This window comes from Stomoxys calcitrans, chromosome 2 (assembly GCF_963082655.1).
Source record: "Stomoxys calcitrans chromosome 2, idStoCalc2.1, whole genome shotgun sequence".
Classification (NCBI taxonomy): domain Eukaryota; kingdom Metazoa; phylum Arthropoda; class Insecta; order Diptera; family Muscidae; genus Stomoxys; species Stomoxys calcitrans.
In genome coordinates this window covers 31,745,416-31,761,848 of record NC_081553.1, presented here as the reverse complement: position 1 = coordinate 31,761,848, position 16,433 = coordinate 31,745,416, and the positions used below count along the sequence as shown (strand labels likewise).

At 38.1% G+C, this 16,433-nt stretch overlaps 1 protein-coding gene across 1 annotated transcript; it reads left to right on the top strand.

The window, feature by feature from the left end:
• Window positions 1-462: 462 nt before the first annotated feature.
• LOC106092473 (xenotropic and polytropic retrovirus receptor 1 homolog) lies at window positions 463-6,107 on the top strand. The gene is made up of 7 exons (XM_059361401.1): window positions 463-604; window positions 656-1,075; window positions 1,127-1,388; window positions 1,439-1,815; window positions 4,577-4,919; window positions 4,980-5,280; window positions 5,698-6,107. Exons 1-7 carry the CDS (start codon window positions 536-538, stop codon window positions 6,005-6,007), a joined length of 2,082 nt encoding a protein of 693 aa, XP_059217384.1. The 5' UTR covers window positions 463-535; the 3' UTR covers window positions 6,008-6,107.
• Window positions 6,108-16,433: the final 10,326 nt, after the last annotated feature.

The following is a 16,433-nucleotide window of genomic DNA, read 5'->3' as shown; positions in this document are numbered from 1 at the left end:
CAGCTATCATATGAACCGATCTGGGATCTTGACTTCTTGAGCCTCTAAAGGTCGCAATTATTATCCGAGTTTCCTGAACTTTTATACGACGGATCCTCTCATGACCATCGACATACCTGTTTATTATGGTCTGAATCGCTCAGCTCCCATATAAATCGAACTCTCCATTTTACTTCTTGAGCCCATAATAGCTCAATTCTTATTCGAATTGGCTCACATTTTACACAGGTCTCCAAATGGACCATATCTTGATATCACTCTTATAGCAGAGCAAATCTTTTCTTTTATCATTTTTTGCCTAAGAGGAGATGCCGGGAAAAGAAATCGACAAATGCGATCCATGGTATAGGGTATATAAGATTCGGCTCGGCCGAACTTAGCACGCTTTTAATTGTTCTTAAATAACATAGTTGGCATGTACAGAAAACATTTGTTTTATTTATTTTTCAATACAATTTTTTTTCCAAAAATTGTGCCAGCATTCATTTGCCTTTAAGTTGCCTTCAAAGCAAGCAGTAGTGTATGGTCATTCATAATGAAATTTTCGAAAAAATTGGAAGCACATTTAACACCTGAATGGCGCCAGCAATATGTTTCTTACAAGGTAAGTTGTGTATTAATCATCTAAATTACCCTCACAATGGAATTCTTCTAGGACTTGAAGCAAATGATTCTAAATGTCAGCGAGAACGGCCCGATTCCACAAATAGATTCTCGCCGAGCCATTAATGTTTTTAACCAAGCTTTCGAAGAGGAATTCTTTTCAGAATGTAGAAAAGAACTTAAAAAGATCAATACGTTCTATGCGGAAAAATTGGCCGAGGCTACTAGGCGTAACAACGCCCTATTCATATCCTTGACTGCCATTGTAGATGAATTTTGTTTGAAAAAGAGCTCCCACTCACGTTATAGCTGCATCAATGCCAAGGACAAGTTGTCGACAAGATCGAAAAAGGCCACATTGGAAGAATTACGCAATGCCTATAGCGAGCTATACTTGAGTTTGGTGCTGCTGCAAAACTATAAATTTTTAAATCACACAGGATTTCGGAAGATTCTGAAGAAACATGATAAGGTTAGGGATGAATATGAAGTCGACAGTTTTGCTATCGTTTTGGTCTTGCAGCTTTTACACAATGATCTGGGATCCAGGTGGTTTTCCGAAAATGTTGACATGGCTTATTTCTTTAAAAATCCTGAAGTGGATAGGCTTATAGAGGAGACGGAGTATAATGTCACGCAATATTTGGAAAATGGCGATCGAGCCCAAGCCATGAAACGTTTAAGGGTTCCTCCCCTGGAGGAAGTCCAACAAGTAGGAACGGTGTTTAGAATGGGATTATTGCTGGGAGCTTTTATGGCGCTATTCATCCAAGTGGTTTTGACAGGTTGCAAAGATATTGAAAATCAAAACCATGTTATTAACCAAAAACTATTTTTCCAGATTTGGTTCGTCCCGCCACAGTCAAGGATAAGTTTTACGGTGTGCTTTTGTTTCGCGGCCCCTTCTATGTCATACTGTATTTGTTCTTTTTGGGCATTAATGTTTTGCATTGGCGCCAATATGGAGTTAACCACGTCTTGATATTTGAAATCAATCCCCGAAAGCGCTTAACTTATTCCCATATCTTGGAATTGCATGGCGGCTTTGGGGTTTTGTGGTGCCTCTGCGTTTTGGGTTTTATTTATGGTCCACAGTTGAATATCTCCCGTTATTGGTTCCCTTTGATTTTGCTGATGGCAATGATGATATTTTTGTTTTGGCCGTTTAATGTCTTTCACTTGAGCGGTAGATTGTGGCTGCTTAAATTGATGGTAAGAAGTTAAATAGATTGATTTTTATATCAGTTAGGTATGGCCAAGTTAAAATTTGGTTTAAGCAACGCTTTACTCAACTCATGACTGAAAAATTATACTTCCATGAAGCAAAAAACCTTTATTTTGCAAGTGTCTCAAATTATACGGCATTTTAATGTACAAATGTGAAAGTATAAACAAAGTAAGAGCGTGCTAAGTTCGGCCGGGCCGAATCTTATATACCCTCCACCATGGATCGCATTTGTCGAGTTCTCTGCGCGGTATCTCTTTTTAGGCAAATAAAAAATAATGAATAAGAACTGTTATGCTATTGGAGCTATATCAAGTTATATTCCGATTCAAACCATAAATGAATGCTGAACATTGTGGAAGTCATTGTGTAATATTTCAGATGATTCGGATAAGAATTGCGCCTTGTAGGGGCTCAAGAAGCAAAATCGGGAGATCGGTTTTTATAGGAGCTGCATCAAGCTATATATATCGATTCAGACCATATTAGACACGTCTGTTGAAGGTCATGAGAGAAGCCGTTGTACAAAATTTCCGCCAAATCGGATGAGAATTGCGCCCTCTAGATGTTCAAGAAGTCAAGACCCAAGATCAGTTTATATGGCAGCTATTCCAGGTTATGGACCGATTTCAACCATACTTAGCACATTTGTTGGAAGTGATACCAAAACACCAAGTGTAAACTTACAGCCAAATCGCATGAGAAGTGCTCCCTCTAAAAGCTCAAGAAGTCAAGAACCAAGATCGGTTAAAACGACAGCTATATTAGGTTATGGACCAATTTAAACCATACTTAACACAGTTGTTGAAAGTGATACCAGGACACCACGTGCCAAATTTCAGTCAAATCGGACGAGTATTGCGCCCTCTAGAGGCTCAAGAAGTCAAGACTCAAGATCGGTTTATATGGCAGCTATATCAAAACATGGACCGATTTGGCCCATTTACAATCCTAGCCGACCTACTCTAATAAGAAGTATTTGTGCAAAATCTCAAGCGCCTAGCTTTACTCCTTTGAAGGTTAGCGTGCTTTCGACAGACGAACGGGCAGACGGACCGACGAAGGGACAGATTGACCGACATGTCAAGATCGTCTTAAAATCTCATGACGATCAAAAATAAATATATACTTCATGGGGTCTTAGAGGAATATTTCAAGGAGTTACAAACAAAATGACGAAATTAATATAACCCTATCCTATGGTGGAGGGTATAAAAATTGCTATACACTGAACTCCCGATTAACGGTCTTTCGCCCATAATCGACTAATTTATAACCCGATTTCGCTGAATTTTCGAACAGTGGTGTTAGACCATCGTCCGTGCTGGTGTTGGCATAAATCAGACCATATTCCGACAAAGCTTCTTCGGGTTCGTTAATGGTGCATTTTCCACAGAATTTGTGGATTTGTGTGCGGCCCTTACTTAATGCCTTTTTTAATTGGTTTATGTTTTTTTATACCCTCCACCATAGGATTGGGGGTATACTAATTTCGGAAATGCAAATGGAAATTTTGCCCATGAACATTCCACTAAGGAACAGGGGTAAACTTCTCACATATCAATGAGTGCTGAACCGATTACCTTGAAATTTTCACAGATTGTGTAGGTTGGTCTGGAAGGATATATAATTTTTTGTTATCAGGAGGGGGGCGGACCCTCCCCCTTACCACAAAAGTACTGCCCAAAAATTGACGTGGGCCGATCGGGATTCAAATGAAAGATATTCAAGAGTAGAGTACGATTTTCATAATAAAAGTTGGGTCCAAGTTCTTTTGGGGGGGGGGGCCACCCCAGCCCCAAAACCTCTTAAAATAGGTTTATTTGACCGACATGACAATATGGGACTCAAATGAAAGGTATTCGGGAGTAGATTACGAATATGGTCAGGAATTAGGAATAGGCTTTACAATTTATTGATACGGAAGGGGGCGGACCCTCCCCCATTACCCCAAAAATCGAAAGTGGACCGATAAGGACAATATGGGTATTGAATGATAAGTATGCGGGAGTAGATAACGAATCTGGCATACAAATTCATGTGGAAGTATAGAAGGTCACCCCACCCCCACAAAAACGCCCAAAATGGGCACATTAGCCAATCACGGATACATATGACTCGGTTTGTTTGTTACGTATAGACTGAAAAACTGCAGAACCGATTTTCTCGAAACTTTCGCATATTGTGTAGGTTGGTCTGGAAGAAAACATAGGCTATAAAATTATTCGGTATCGAAAGGGGTCGGGTCCCCAAAAACACAATTCAAAATCAAATGAAAGTTGTTGGAGAATAGAATACGAATATGGTATTAAAATTTGAGTCTAAGAATCCATCGGGCCGTCCCAACCCCAAAACTCCCCCAAACAGACATATTAGAAATTCATTTTAATATGGGGCTCAAATGAGAGGTATTCGAGAGTAGATTTCGAATCTGGCATACAAAATCAGATCGAAGTATAGGGGGTCACGCCGCCCCTCAAAAACGCTAATACACCCTTTGTGATTATATGACACTTGGATGAACCGATTTTATTGAAATTTTCAGAGATTGTGTTTGTTCGTGTGGAAGGAAACATAGGCTATATAATTTTTAGATATTGGGTGGAGGCGTTTGTTTGCCCAAAAAAGTGATACCGCGCAAAGAACTCGACAAACGCGATCCATGGTGTAGGGTATATAGGATTCAGCCCAGCCGAACTTAGCACGCTCTTACTTGTTTTTAGCTAAAACAATTAATTTTATATATAGGGCAGGGTGTTTGCTGCTCCATTTTTCCCTGTGGGTTTTGCTGACTTCTGGTTTGGTGATCAACTATGTTCTCTTGCATCATGTTTGCTAGATCTTAAATATATGATGTGCTTCTACACTTGCAATCCCAAGTGGAGTGATAACTTTGAAGCTTCTAAATGCCTGGAAACTGATTATTTGGTAAATGCCATTGTACTTTGTCTACCAGCTTGGTTTAGATTTGCCCAATCATTGAGGCGTTATCGTGATACCAAACAGGTGCATCCCTTTTTGGTGAATGCTGGAAAGTATTTTACCACCTTCCCCATGGTGTTGTTTGCAACATTAATGGCCTATCATAAAGGTAAGAAGTTGATGAAATTCCAATATATAGTTGTGAAGAATGAAGTGTTTTTTGTTTCAGCTGACTATTCCCCTTTTTTCCAAAATCCATATGTTTGGTGTTACTTTTTTGCTACTTGCATACAATCATTGTATTGCTATAGTTGGGATATTTTACGAGATTTTGGTTTATTTGAAAAATTCCAAGGAGAAAATATTTTTTTACGCAATCAAATTGTATATCCAGCTAAATTTTACTATTTTGTCATTGTGGTGAATTTGTTTCTGCGTTTCTTTTGGCTGCTTGCTATGATGGTAACTGCAAATTGTGGAGTGAATAATTATTTAGTGGATACTGCAGCAGGATGTTTGGAAATTTTTAGGTGAGTATATCTAAAAATTTAATTTTGTTGAGAAACTGTCTAAAAAAGGGTATGGAATGAGGAAATGTTTTAATATTCAACTCAACTGTCAGAGCTTGGAAGGCCAGCGCATAGATAATTATCTTAGGGCCATTTTAACCTCTTGAAGACATCTGGAGATATGCTAATGGTGATATGCAAAACGCATTAGTTCGAAGTGTCATTTGGTTGAATAAAGTAGGTTGGGATAATGCATGTACAACATGGTCTATAGCTTTAGGTTTTAGTCAACTGTAATAAAAAGTTTCACTTAGTTTACACCATATTGTAGTCCTGATGCATCCGTCTATGTAACCATCACGGTACCTGTTAACGCTATGTGTTTCAACGTATCGCTGTATTTACACTCGTTTAAAGATATATATATTTTTTTTATAGACGCTTTCTATGGAATTACATACGATTAGAAAATGAACATCTCAACAATGTAGGACAATTTCGTGTTGTTCGTGATCTCTTCATTGCACCCATAGAGGATGGCAAAGATCGAGCAGATTTGAAAAGAATGATGGATGAAGATGATGGAGTAACAAACCGCCGGTATATCCATTTGAAAGAAAATAATAATGGGATTGAATCCACTGAGGATGACAAAGGTCCTGCTCATTTAGAAATGATGATGGATGAGGATGATGGCGAAGAAAACTGCAAGAATAACCATTTTGAAGATGATGACAAGGAAGACTAAAATGTTCCTAATCTGAATTATGATTTTTATTGTTTTGTTTTAGTTGTATCTTAAGAAAATATACTAAAATATTCACAAATGATGGATATTTTATCTTTTATCCATGGTACCTATGCAATAAATATAATGGTAGCACATAACTTTTATACAGATTACCATAGGATGGCAACGCCTTAAAATATGCTATCCTTTAAGGTATATAAATTCTTGATAATCTTGATATTCTATTGGGTTGCCCAAAAAGTAATTGCGGATTTTTCATATAGTCGGCGTTCACAAATTTTTTCACAGCTTGTGACTCTGTAATTGCATTATTTCTTCTGTCAGTTATCAGCTGTAACTTTTAGCTTGCTTTAGAAAAAAAGTTTAAAAAAAATTATATTTGATTAAAGTTCATTCTAAGTTTTAATAAAAATGCATTTACTTTCTTTTAAAAAATCCGCAATTACTTTTTGGGCAACCCAATAAGTTGATACAGCAATGTCCGCCTGTTTGTCCATCAGTCACTCCCTCTGGCCGTCGGTCCATCCGTCTGTGGAAACTACGATTGTGGTAGAATGAATAACAATATCCGCTTGAAACATTGCACCACATTTGGAATCCACAGTAGTGCAGAGGTTTGCATGAGAGAACATCTGAGCGTCGGCTGGGCCGAATTTTACATACCCTCCACCATGGATAGCATTTGTCGAGTTCTTTGCGCGGCATCTCTTTTTAGGCAAACAAAGAATAATGAATAAGAACTGCTATGCTACTGGTGCTATATCAAGTTATAGTTCGATTCTGACCACAAATGAATTGAATGCTGAACATTGTAGAAGTCATTGTGTAATATTTCAGTCCATTCGGATAAGAATTGCGTCTTGTAGGGGCTCAAGAAGCTAAATTGGGAGATTGGTTTATATGGGAGTTGTATCAAGCTATAGATCGATTCTGATCATATTGGACACGTATGTTGAAGGTGATGGGAGAAGCCGATGTACAAAATTTTTATCAACGCGCATGAGAATTGCGCCCTCTAGAGGCTCAAGAAGTAAAGATCCCAGTTTTCGGTTTATATGGCAGCTATATCAGGTTATGCACCGATTTCAATCATACTAAGCTCAGTGGTTGGAAGTGAAACCAAAACACCACGTGCAAAACTACAGCCAAATCGGATAAGAATTACGCCCTCTAAAAGTTGAGGAAGTCAAGACTTCAGATAGGTTTATACGGCAGCTATATCAGGTTATGTACCATACTTAGCACAGTGTTTTGAAGTTATAAGAAAAAGTCTCATGCAAAATTTGAGACAAATCGGATGAAAATTGCGCCCTCTAGAGGCCTAAAAGGTCAAGGTCCAAGATCGGTTTATATGGCAGGTATATCAGGCTATGAACCGACTTTAATCATACTTAGCACAGTTGTTGGATGTGATATCAAAATACCACGTGCAAAATTACAGCCAAATCGTAGAAGAATTATGACCTCTAAAAGCTGAAGAAGTCAAGACCTCAGATAGGTTTATATGGCTGCTATATCAGGTTATGAACCGATTTGGCCCATACATAGTGCAGTTAGTGAAAGTAATTACCAGAACACTACGTGCCAAATTTTAGTCTATTCGGACGAGAATTGCTGAGGCTGAAGGAGGCTGAAGGAGACTAGACTCAAGATCGGTTTATATAGCAGCTATATCAGGTTATGTACCGATTTGCACAGTGTTTTGAAGTCGTAATAAAACACCTCATGCAAAATTTGAGACAAATCGGATAAGAATTGCGCCCTCTAGAGGACTAAAAGGTCAAGATCCAAGATCGGTTTATATGGCAGGTATATCAGGCTATGAACCGATTTTAATCATACTTAGCACAGTTGTTGGATGTGATATCAAAACACCACGTGCAAAATTACAGCCAAATCGTAGAAGAATTATGCCCTCCAAAAGCTGAAGCTGAAAAAAAGCTGAAATTTTGCATGAGGTGTTTTGCTATGACTTCCAACAACTGTGTTGAGTATGGTTTAAATCGGTTCATAACCTGATATAACTGTCATATAATCCGATCTGGGGTCTTGACTTCTTGAGCCTCTAGATGACACAATTATTATCCGATTTGGCTGAAATTTTGCATGAGGTGTTGTGTTATGACTTTCAACAACTATGCTAAGAATAGTTCAAATCGGTCCATAACCTGTTATAGCTGCCATATAAACCGATCTGGGGTCTTGACTTCTTGAGTCCCTAGAGGTCGCAATTGTTATCCGATTTGGCTGAAATTTCGCATGAGAGGTTTTGTTATGACTTTCAACAACTATGCTAAGAATAGTTCAAATCGGTCCATAACTTGATATAGCTGCCATATAAACCTATCTGGGGTCTTGACTTCTTGAGCCTCTACAGGGAGCAATTCCAATCCGATTTGGCTGAAATATTGCATGACGTGTTTCGTTATGACTTTCAACAACTGTGTTAAGAATAGTTCAAATCGGTCCATAACCTGTTATAGCTGCCATATAAACCGATGTGGGGTCTTGACTTCTTGAGCCTCTAGAGGACGCAATTATTATCCGATTTGGCTGAAATATTGCATGAGGCGTTTTATTATGACTTCCAATAACTGTGCTGAGTACGGTTCAAATCGGTCTATTACCTGATATAGCTGTCATATAATCCGATCTGGGGTCTTGACTTCTTGAGCCTCTAGATGACGCAATTATTATCCGATTTGGCTGAAATTCTGCATCAGGTGTTTTGTTATGACTTTCAACAATTATGCTAAGAATAGTTAAAATCGGTCTATAACCTGATATAGCTGCCATATAAACCGATCTGGGATCTTGACTTCTTGAGCCGCTAGGGGGCACAATTCTTATCCGATTTGGCTGCAATTTTGCATGAGGTGTTTTGTTATGGCTTCCAATAACTGTGCTGAGTATGGTTTAAATCGGTACGTAACCTGATATAGCTGCCATATAAACCGATCTGGGGTCTTGACTTCTTGAGCCTCTACAGGGAGCAATTTCAATCCGATTTGGCTGAAATTTGGCATGAGGTGTTTTGTTGTGACTTTCAACAACTATGCCAAGAATAGTTCAAATCGGTCCATAACTTGTTGTAGCTGCCATATAAACCTATCTGGGGTCTTGACTTCTTGAGCCTCTAGAGGACGCAATTATTATCCGATTTGACTGAAATTTTGCATGAGGTGTTTTATTATGACTTTCAATAACTGTGCTGAGTATGGTTTAAATCGGTCCATAACCTGATATAGCTGTCATTTAACCGATCTGGGGTCTTGACTTCTTGAGCCTCTAGATACCGCAATTATTATCCGATTCGGCTGAAATTTGGCATGAGGTGTTTTATTATGACTTTCAACAACTGTGCTAAGAATAGTTAAAATCGGTCCATAACCTGATATAGCTGTCATATAAACCGATCTTGGGTCTTGACTTCTTGAGCCTCTAGAGGACGCAATTCCAATCAGATTTGACTGAAATTTTGCATGAGGTGTTTTATTATGACTTCCAATAACTGTGCTGAGTACGGTTCAAATCGGTCCATTACCTGATATAGCTGTCATATAAGCCGATCTGGGGTCTTGACTTCTTGAGCCTCTAGATGACGCAATTATTATCCGATTTGGCTGAAATTTTGCATGAGATGTTTTGTTATGATTTTCAACAACTGTGTTCAGAATAGTTCAAATCAGTACATAACATATTTGCTCGCCGAGGTCCATCGAAATTCGTTCAGAATCGTATATAGCTCCCACATTGTAAATACTTATTGGGTATGTGTAGGGTATTATACTGTCGGCTCCGCCCGACTTTTGCCTTTCCTTGCTGGTTATATATAAGATGCAACCAAAGTTCGTTCCGGATGTGTTTAATACCATTCTACTTGTTCTTGTCTATTTTCTTAGCTCTTGTTTTCTGTTGTCAAATTAAAAAGATTCTAATGATATTGACATTCCGCTATGATATGCTAGAACGTGTTCTTGGTTTTAATTTCACTGTGTAAATGACATTAACGTGTAAAGATAATTTCATAAATTCTTGAATATTTAGTTGAAGTAATACGAGCAATACAAATTACTTATTGCTGACAGTGAGCCTACCAAAGAGAAAAAACAATTCAAACTCTGTGTATTGTCTTGCATTTAAATGAGCATAAAATGTTTCCTTTTTCTCATACTCCCTCACAAAATGATGCCTTAGGTTCAAGGAATTTGCAAATAAAAATGACATTTGTGCGCTGTTTTCCATCATTTTTTTTTTTTTCTGAAATAATTCATTTTCATTACATTTGCCATTCTCTTATTCCTCATTTTAGGAAAATAGCTTAAATTTTTTTGTATACTTCTTTTTTTTTTTTTTTGCTACAGGGAACGACCCCAGCCCAGTGGTGGACCTTTTTCTTTTACTGATGACTGAATTCAAAATTCCTCGAAAATATAAATTCTAGAGACACGTGTTTAATATACGAATATGAAATAATTTTTTTTTTTTTTTTTTGGGGCACAAAAATTTCTTGCTATTATCTGCAATAAAGCCGCCATTCACATGCCTTAACGCCTCTTTTTGCAATACTTTAGTCATTTTCAAAATCTTCCGTGTTTTGAGGGTTGACAGGTTGGCAGATTGCTTGCTTGAATGCCGAGTTTGTTTGTTGACTGTCTGCATTTTTCGACAAGAAAATATAATCAGACATAACAAAGTTGTGGGGTATTATACACTCGAAGGGTTTTACACAGCCCCTTTCATATGGTTATGAAATTTATGATTATTTGCCGTCCTTGTTATGAGGGCTAAAGCAATTCAAAAAGGGGGAGAATGTTTCTGCGTTATGTTTCCAAATATTGTTATTATAAAACTAAACAGACGATAAGTGAAATTGGAAAGGGGTAATATGTGAGAAAGAAGCTGTGTGTGCGTAAGGCAAAATTCATATCCTTCATGAAAGGATGGCAAGCAGAGAGTGGCAATACTCAAACTTAGAGTCAAAGTTTTATGAATTTATCGCCATTTTTATACCCACCACCAAAGGATGGGGGTATATTCATTTTGTCATTCCGTTTGCAACGCATTGAAATATCCATTTCCGACCCTAAAAAGTATATAAATTCTTGATCAGCGTAAAAATCTAAAATTATCTGCCCATGTCCGTCCATCTGTCTGTCCGTCTGTCTGTCCGTCTATCTGTTGAAATCATGCGACAGTCTATAAAAATAGAGATATTGAGCTGAAACTTTGCACATATTAAGTTCGAAGATGGGCTATATCGGACTATATCTTTCTACAGCCCCCATATAGACCGATCCGCCGATTTAGGGTCTTAGGCCCATAAAAGCCACATTTATTATCCGATTTTACTGAAATTTGGGACAGAGAGTTGTGATAAGCCCTTCGAAATCTTTCTTTAATTTGCCCCAGATTGGTTCAGATTTGGATATAGCTGCCATATAGACCGATCTCTTGATTTAAGGTTTTGGGCCCATAAAATGCGCATTTATTGTTCGATATGGCCGAAATTTGGGACAGTGAGTTAAGTTAAGCCCCTTAACATATTTAACACATATAGGGGTCCATCCCTTCCCCAAAACGACCCCCAAACAGGACTTATTTACTGATCATAGCAATATGGGACTCAAATAAAAGGTTTTTGCGAGTAAAATACCAGTCTGATATCCAACTGTGGGACCAAGTTATTGGGGGTCCACCCCTTCCCCAAAACACCCCCCAAACAGGACGTTTTTACTGACCATCGCAATATTGGGCTTAAAAAAAAAGGTTATTGGTGTAGAATACGAATCTGATATCCAGATGTGGCACAAAGTGTTTGAGGGAGCTCATCCCCGAGAACATCCCCCAAAGAGGGCAAATTTACGACCATAGCAATATGAGGCTCAAATCAAAGGTCTTTGGAAATAAAGCAAGAATCTGATATGAATATTTGGGAAAAGTGTCTATGGGGCTAACCTACCCCCATAACACCACCCAAATGGGAAGTATTTGCTGACCATTGCAATTGGAGGTTCAAACAAGAGATTTTTTATTGGGTTGCCCAAAAAGTAATTGCGGATTTTTCATATAGTCGGCGTTGACAAATTTTTTCACAGCTTGTGACTCTGTAATTGCATTCTTTCTTCTGTCAATTATCAGCTGTTACTTTTAGCTTGCTTTAGAAAAAAAAGTGTAAAAAAAGTATATTTGATTAAAGTTCATTCTAAGTTTTATTAAAAATGCATTTACTTTCTTTTAAAAAATCCGCAATTACTTTTTGGGCAACCTAATAGATTAGAACACGAAGTTTATATATATTTTATATAAGTCACTGAGTGGCCGTCCCATCCCCCAAACCGAACATATTTGCCAACTACTCCTTTGGCAGTAGCCCAAATACCTTTCATTCGGGACCAACTGTCTAGGTCACGACCCACCACCATAACAAACCCCAAATAGGACGAATTTTCTCACCATGACAATTTGGGTCTTTAAGAGAGTGGAGCTCGCTATTGATAGTTTTTAGGGCCCATACCTCTTAAATGAAAGGTATTTGAGGTTTGGAAACGAATTTGATATCCAATTTTCAGTCCAATGGCAATGTGGGGTTCAAATAAATGATATTTGAGAGTATTTCACGATGCTTATAATTTTTTGGGCTAAGAGCTTCTGGGTGTCAAATGACAGGTATTGGGGAGTAGAGCGCAAAATTTATACCCACTTTTGGATTCAATTTTCTGGAGGTCTACTCCTTTCTCATATGGGGCTCAAATAAAGATATTTGGGAGTAGAATACGAATCTGATATCCAAATGTGTGACCATGTATTTGGGACACCGCCCCTTCCTCAAAGAATACAAATTTACCGACCATGATAATATGTGGCTTAAATGATTGGTATTTGAGATTTCGGTTTCGGTTTATATGGCAGCTATGTCAGGTTATAAACCGATTTGAACATTTATTTGGCACAGTTGCTGAAAGTCATAATAAAACACGTCATGCAAAATTTCACTCCAATCGGATAAGAATTGCGGTCTCCAGAGGCTCAAGAAGTCAAGGCCAAAGATCGGCTTATATGGCAGCTATATCAGGTTATCGACCGATTTGAACCATACGAAGCACAGTAGTTGGAAGTCATAGCGAATTTAGGGTCTTAGGTCCATAAAAGCCACATTTATTGTCCGATTTTGCTGAAATTTGAGACAGTGAGTTGTGTTGGGCCCTTCGACATCCTTCTCCAATTTGGCTTAGATCAATTCAGATTTGGATATAGTTGCCATATAAACCGATCCGCCGATTTAGGGTCTTAGGCCCATAAAAGCCACATTTATTACCCGATCTTGCTGAAATTTGGGGCAGTGAGTTGTGCTAGGCCCTTCGACGTCTTTCTTCAACTTGCCCCAAATCGGTGCAGATTTGGATATAGCTGCCTTATAGACGGATCTCTCGATTTAAGGTTTTGGGCACAAAAAATGCGCATTTATTGTCCGATGTCGCCGAAATTTGGGACAGTGAGTTAAGTTAAGGCCTTGACATATATCTGCAATTTGGCCAGATTTGGATGACATTTTGCATGTGGTGTTCTATTAAGACTTCCGACAACTGTGCCAAATACGGTCCAAATATAGCTCCCAGGTAAACCGGCTTCTCAATCATCCTTGTTTGGTTCCTAGAAGCTTAATTTTTTGCTAGTTTCACAGAAATTTAGTATATATTGGGTTGCCCAAAAAGTAATTGCGGATTTTTCATATAGTCGGCGTTGACAAATTTTTTCACAGCTTGTGACTCTGTAATTGCATTCTTTCTTCTGTCAGTTATCAGCTGTTACTTTTAGCTTGCTTTAGAAAAAAGTGTAAAAAAAGTATATTTGATTAAAGTTCATTCTAAATTTTATTAAAAATACATTTATTTTCTTTTAAAAAATCCGCAATTACTTTTTGGGCAACCCAATAATATAAAATTATGCCCTTCAACTAAATTTATTTTGTTTTGAATTTTTAGCAAAATCCATGATGGTGGGTTCCCAAGATTCTGCCCGGCCGAACTAAGCACGCTTTTACTTGTTGGAGCTGGTATTAGCACTGCACTCATAATATGAGAGCAGGGAGTGTAGTATAATGTGGTTTCGAAATGTCAAGCTCACCAAAATTTTTCTCCACCTGGACCTGGTCTAGCCTGTCAAGCTTATAAGGCTTTAAATTCATAAGAAGCCAAAGTTTCTGTATAGAAGGAAAGGAATTGATGGCCAGCTAAAATCTGCAATTATCTTTCTCTCCCTCAGATTCCTTTGAAAAAAAGCTTTAATCGCCTTTCTGCCAATCCTACTTGCTGTAAAAATAATTTTCTTTGGTGAGAAATGAAATTGAAATCTAATTTTTGGTTTTTTAGCCAACTTCACTTAAGAATATAATCCCCATAAATGTCAGACCATAAACTGCCAGACAGATAGACAGACCACTGCGATGCATGCCAAGAAAAGCCAAAAGATGACAATGGCATCCAAGAAGAAAATACTTTCAACATAATAGTCATAATCGCCAGGACAATAACATTTCAATAAAATCCATAGAAATTGTCTCCCTAAGAAATGAAACGAAGAAAACGATATTTTATTGAGGCGAAAAATAGACTCCATACTCTAGCCAACTGCTAGCTTCCTTTTGTTTTTCAAAACTATTGCCTTGAATAGTTTGGGGGTTTTGTGGGACCAAGGATATTAAAACAAGACAAACAAAATAAGTAGACAGACATTAAGAAGAACAATTTTGGAAGGCCCACAATAAAGTCGTGTGGCAAGAGATAGTGTGCGTATCTGAGTGTGTGTGTGTATGGAAGAAATGAATTTCATTGCGATAAAAAGGCATAATAATGATTTATACATACACATATATTTTTGGATATGATCCAAATTTAATTACAATTATGCTCAACATGGTTGCCATTGTGAATTGTTCCTCAACCATCAAGCATGTGGTAGTTCCCCGAAAAGAAACAAATACCACAATTGACTGGTTGCTCACTATTTTGTACACAGAAATCTGTCGGGAATCAATAAGACGAAACCGTCCGTTTATGCGATCGGTCTCACACCGGCTCTGGTGAGATACAATAGGACTTTGTTTTTCACCAGGTTCCAGAGAATCGGCGAGAACATACCTCCTTTAGGCGTTCCCCTTGTCATTCGCTTTTCGAGTACACACTGCCTCCGAAGTCGGCATTTATAATATTGCCGCGAAGCATATTATCCGTCTACCGGCAGGTACTCGGTGGATCCAGTGTGGTGACTATCGACCCTATCTCAACGTTGTTAAATGCCCCTCAAAAACAAGGAAGTTCGTCATCGTGTACTTCTTCTGATGAAGAGACATCTCGACCTCTTGTACCACTTCATGTAGCGCCGTCTCCACTTACCTCCGTTTGAGGTATCTATTGGGTTGCCCAAAAAGTAATTGCGGATTTTTTAAAAGAAAGTAAATGCATTGTTAATAAAACTTAGAATGAATTTTAATCAAATATACTTTTTTTACACTTTTTTTCTAAAGCAAGCTAAAAGTAACAGCTGATAACTGACAGAAGAAAGAATGCAATTACAGAGTCACGAGCTGTGAAAAATTTGTCAACGCCGACTATATGAAAAATCCGCAATTACTTTTTGGGCAACCCAATATGTTCTGTCCCACTGAAATTCTCCGGTGTCAGTCCCTTTCTCACTTTTAGATCTATAAATTTTTTCTGTGTTATAAATAACAAGTGAAAAGGCGTTAAGTTCGGCCGGTCCGAACTTTGGATACCCACCATCTCGGGTATATATGTACAATAAATCACCTTTCATCAAAATCCGGTGAAAATTGCATACCTTGTGTCATATAGCAGTTATATCGAAATATGTTCCGAAATATGTATGGACCAAATAATTATAAGTACAGTGGCTATATCTAAAAATAAACCGATCGGAACCATATACGACACCGATGTCGAAAAGCCTAACATAAGTCACTGTGTCAAATTTTAATGATATCGGATTTTAAATGCGCCTTTTATGGGGACCTTAAATCGAGATATCGGTCTACATGGCAGCTATATCCAAATCAGGACCTATCTGAGCTAAATTGAAGAAAGATGTCGAAGGGCTTAACACAACTGACTGTCCCCGATTTCAGCAAAATCGGATAATAAATGTGGCTTTTATGGGCCTAAGACACTAAATCGGCGGATCGGTCTATATGCCAGCTATATCCAATTCTGAACCGATCTGAGCCATATTGCAGAAGTATATCAAGGGGCTTAACTTAACTCACTGTCCCAAATTTCGGCGATATCGGACGATAAATGCGCCTTTTATGGGCCCAAAACCTTAAATCGACAAATCGGTATATATGGCAGCTATATCCAACTCTGGACTGATCAAGGCCAAATTGAAGAAGAATGTCGAGGGGCCT

Excerpts from the sequence above, each read along its gene's own strand:
- LOC106092473 (XM_059361401.1), top strand. The coding sequence starts at position 536 with ATGAAATTTTCGAAAAAATTGGAAGCACATTTAACACCTGAATGGCGC. Across the intron at positions 1,816-4,576 it reads TGTGGCTGCTTAAATTGATG|GGCAGGGTGTTTGCTGCTCC; the intron begins GTAAGAAGTTAA and ends TTTTATATATAG. Across the intron at positions 5,281-5,697 it reads GGATGTTTGGAAATTTTTAG|ACGCTTTCTATGGAATTACA; the intron begins GTGAGTATATCT and ends TTTTTTTTATAG.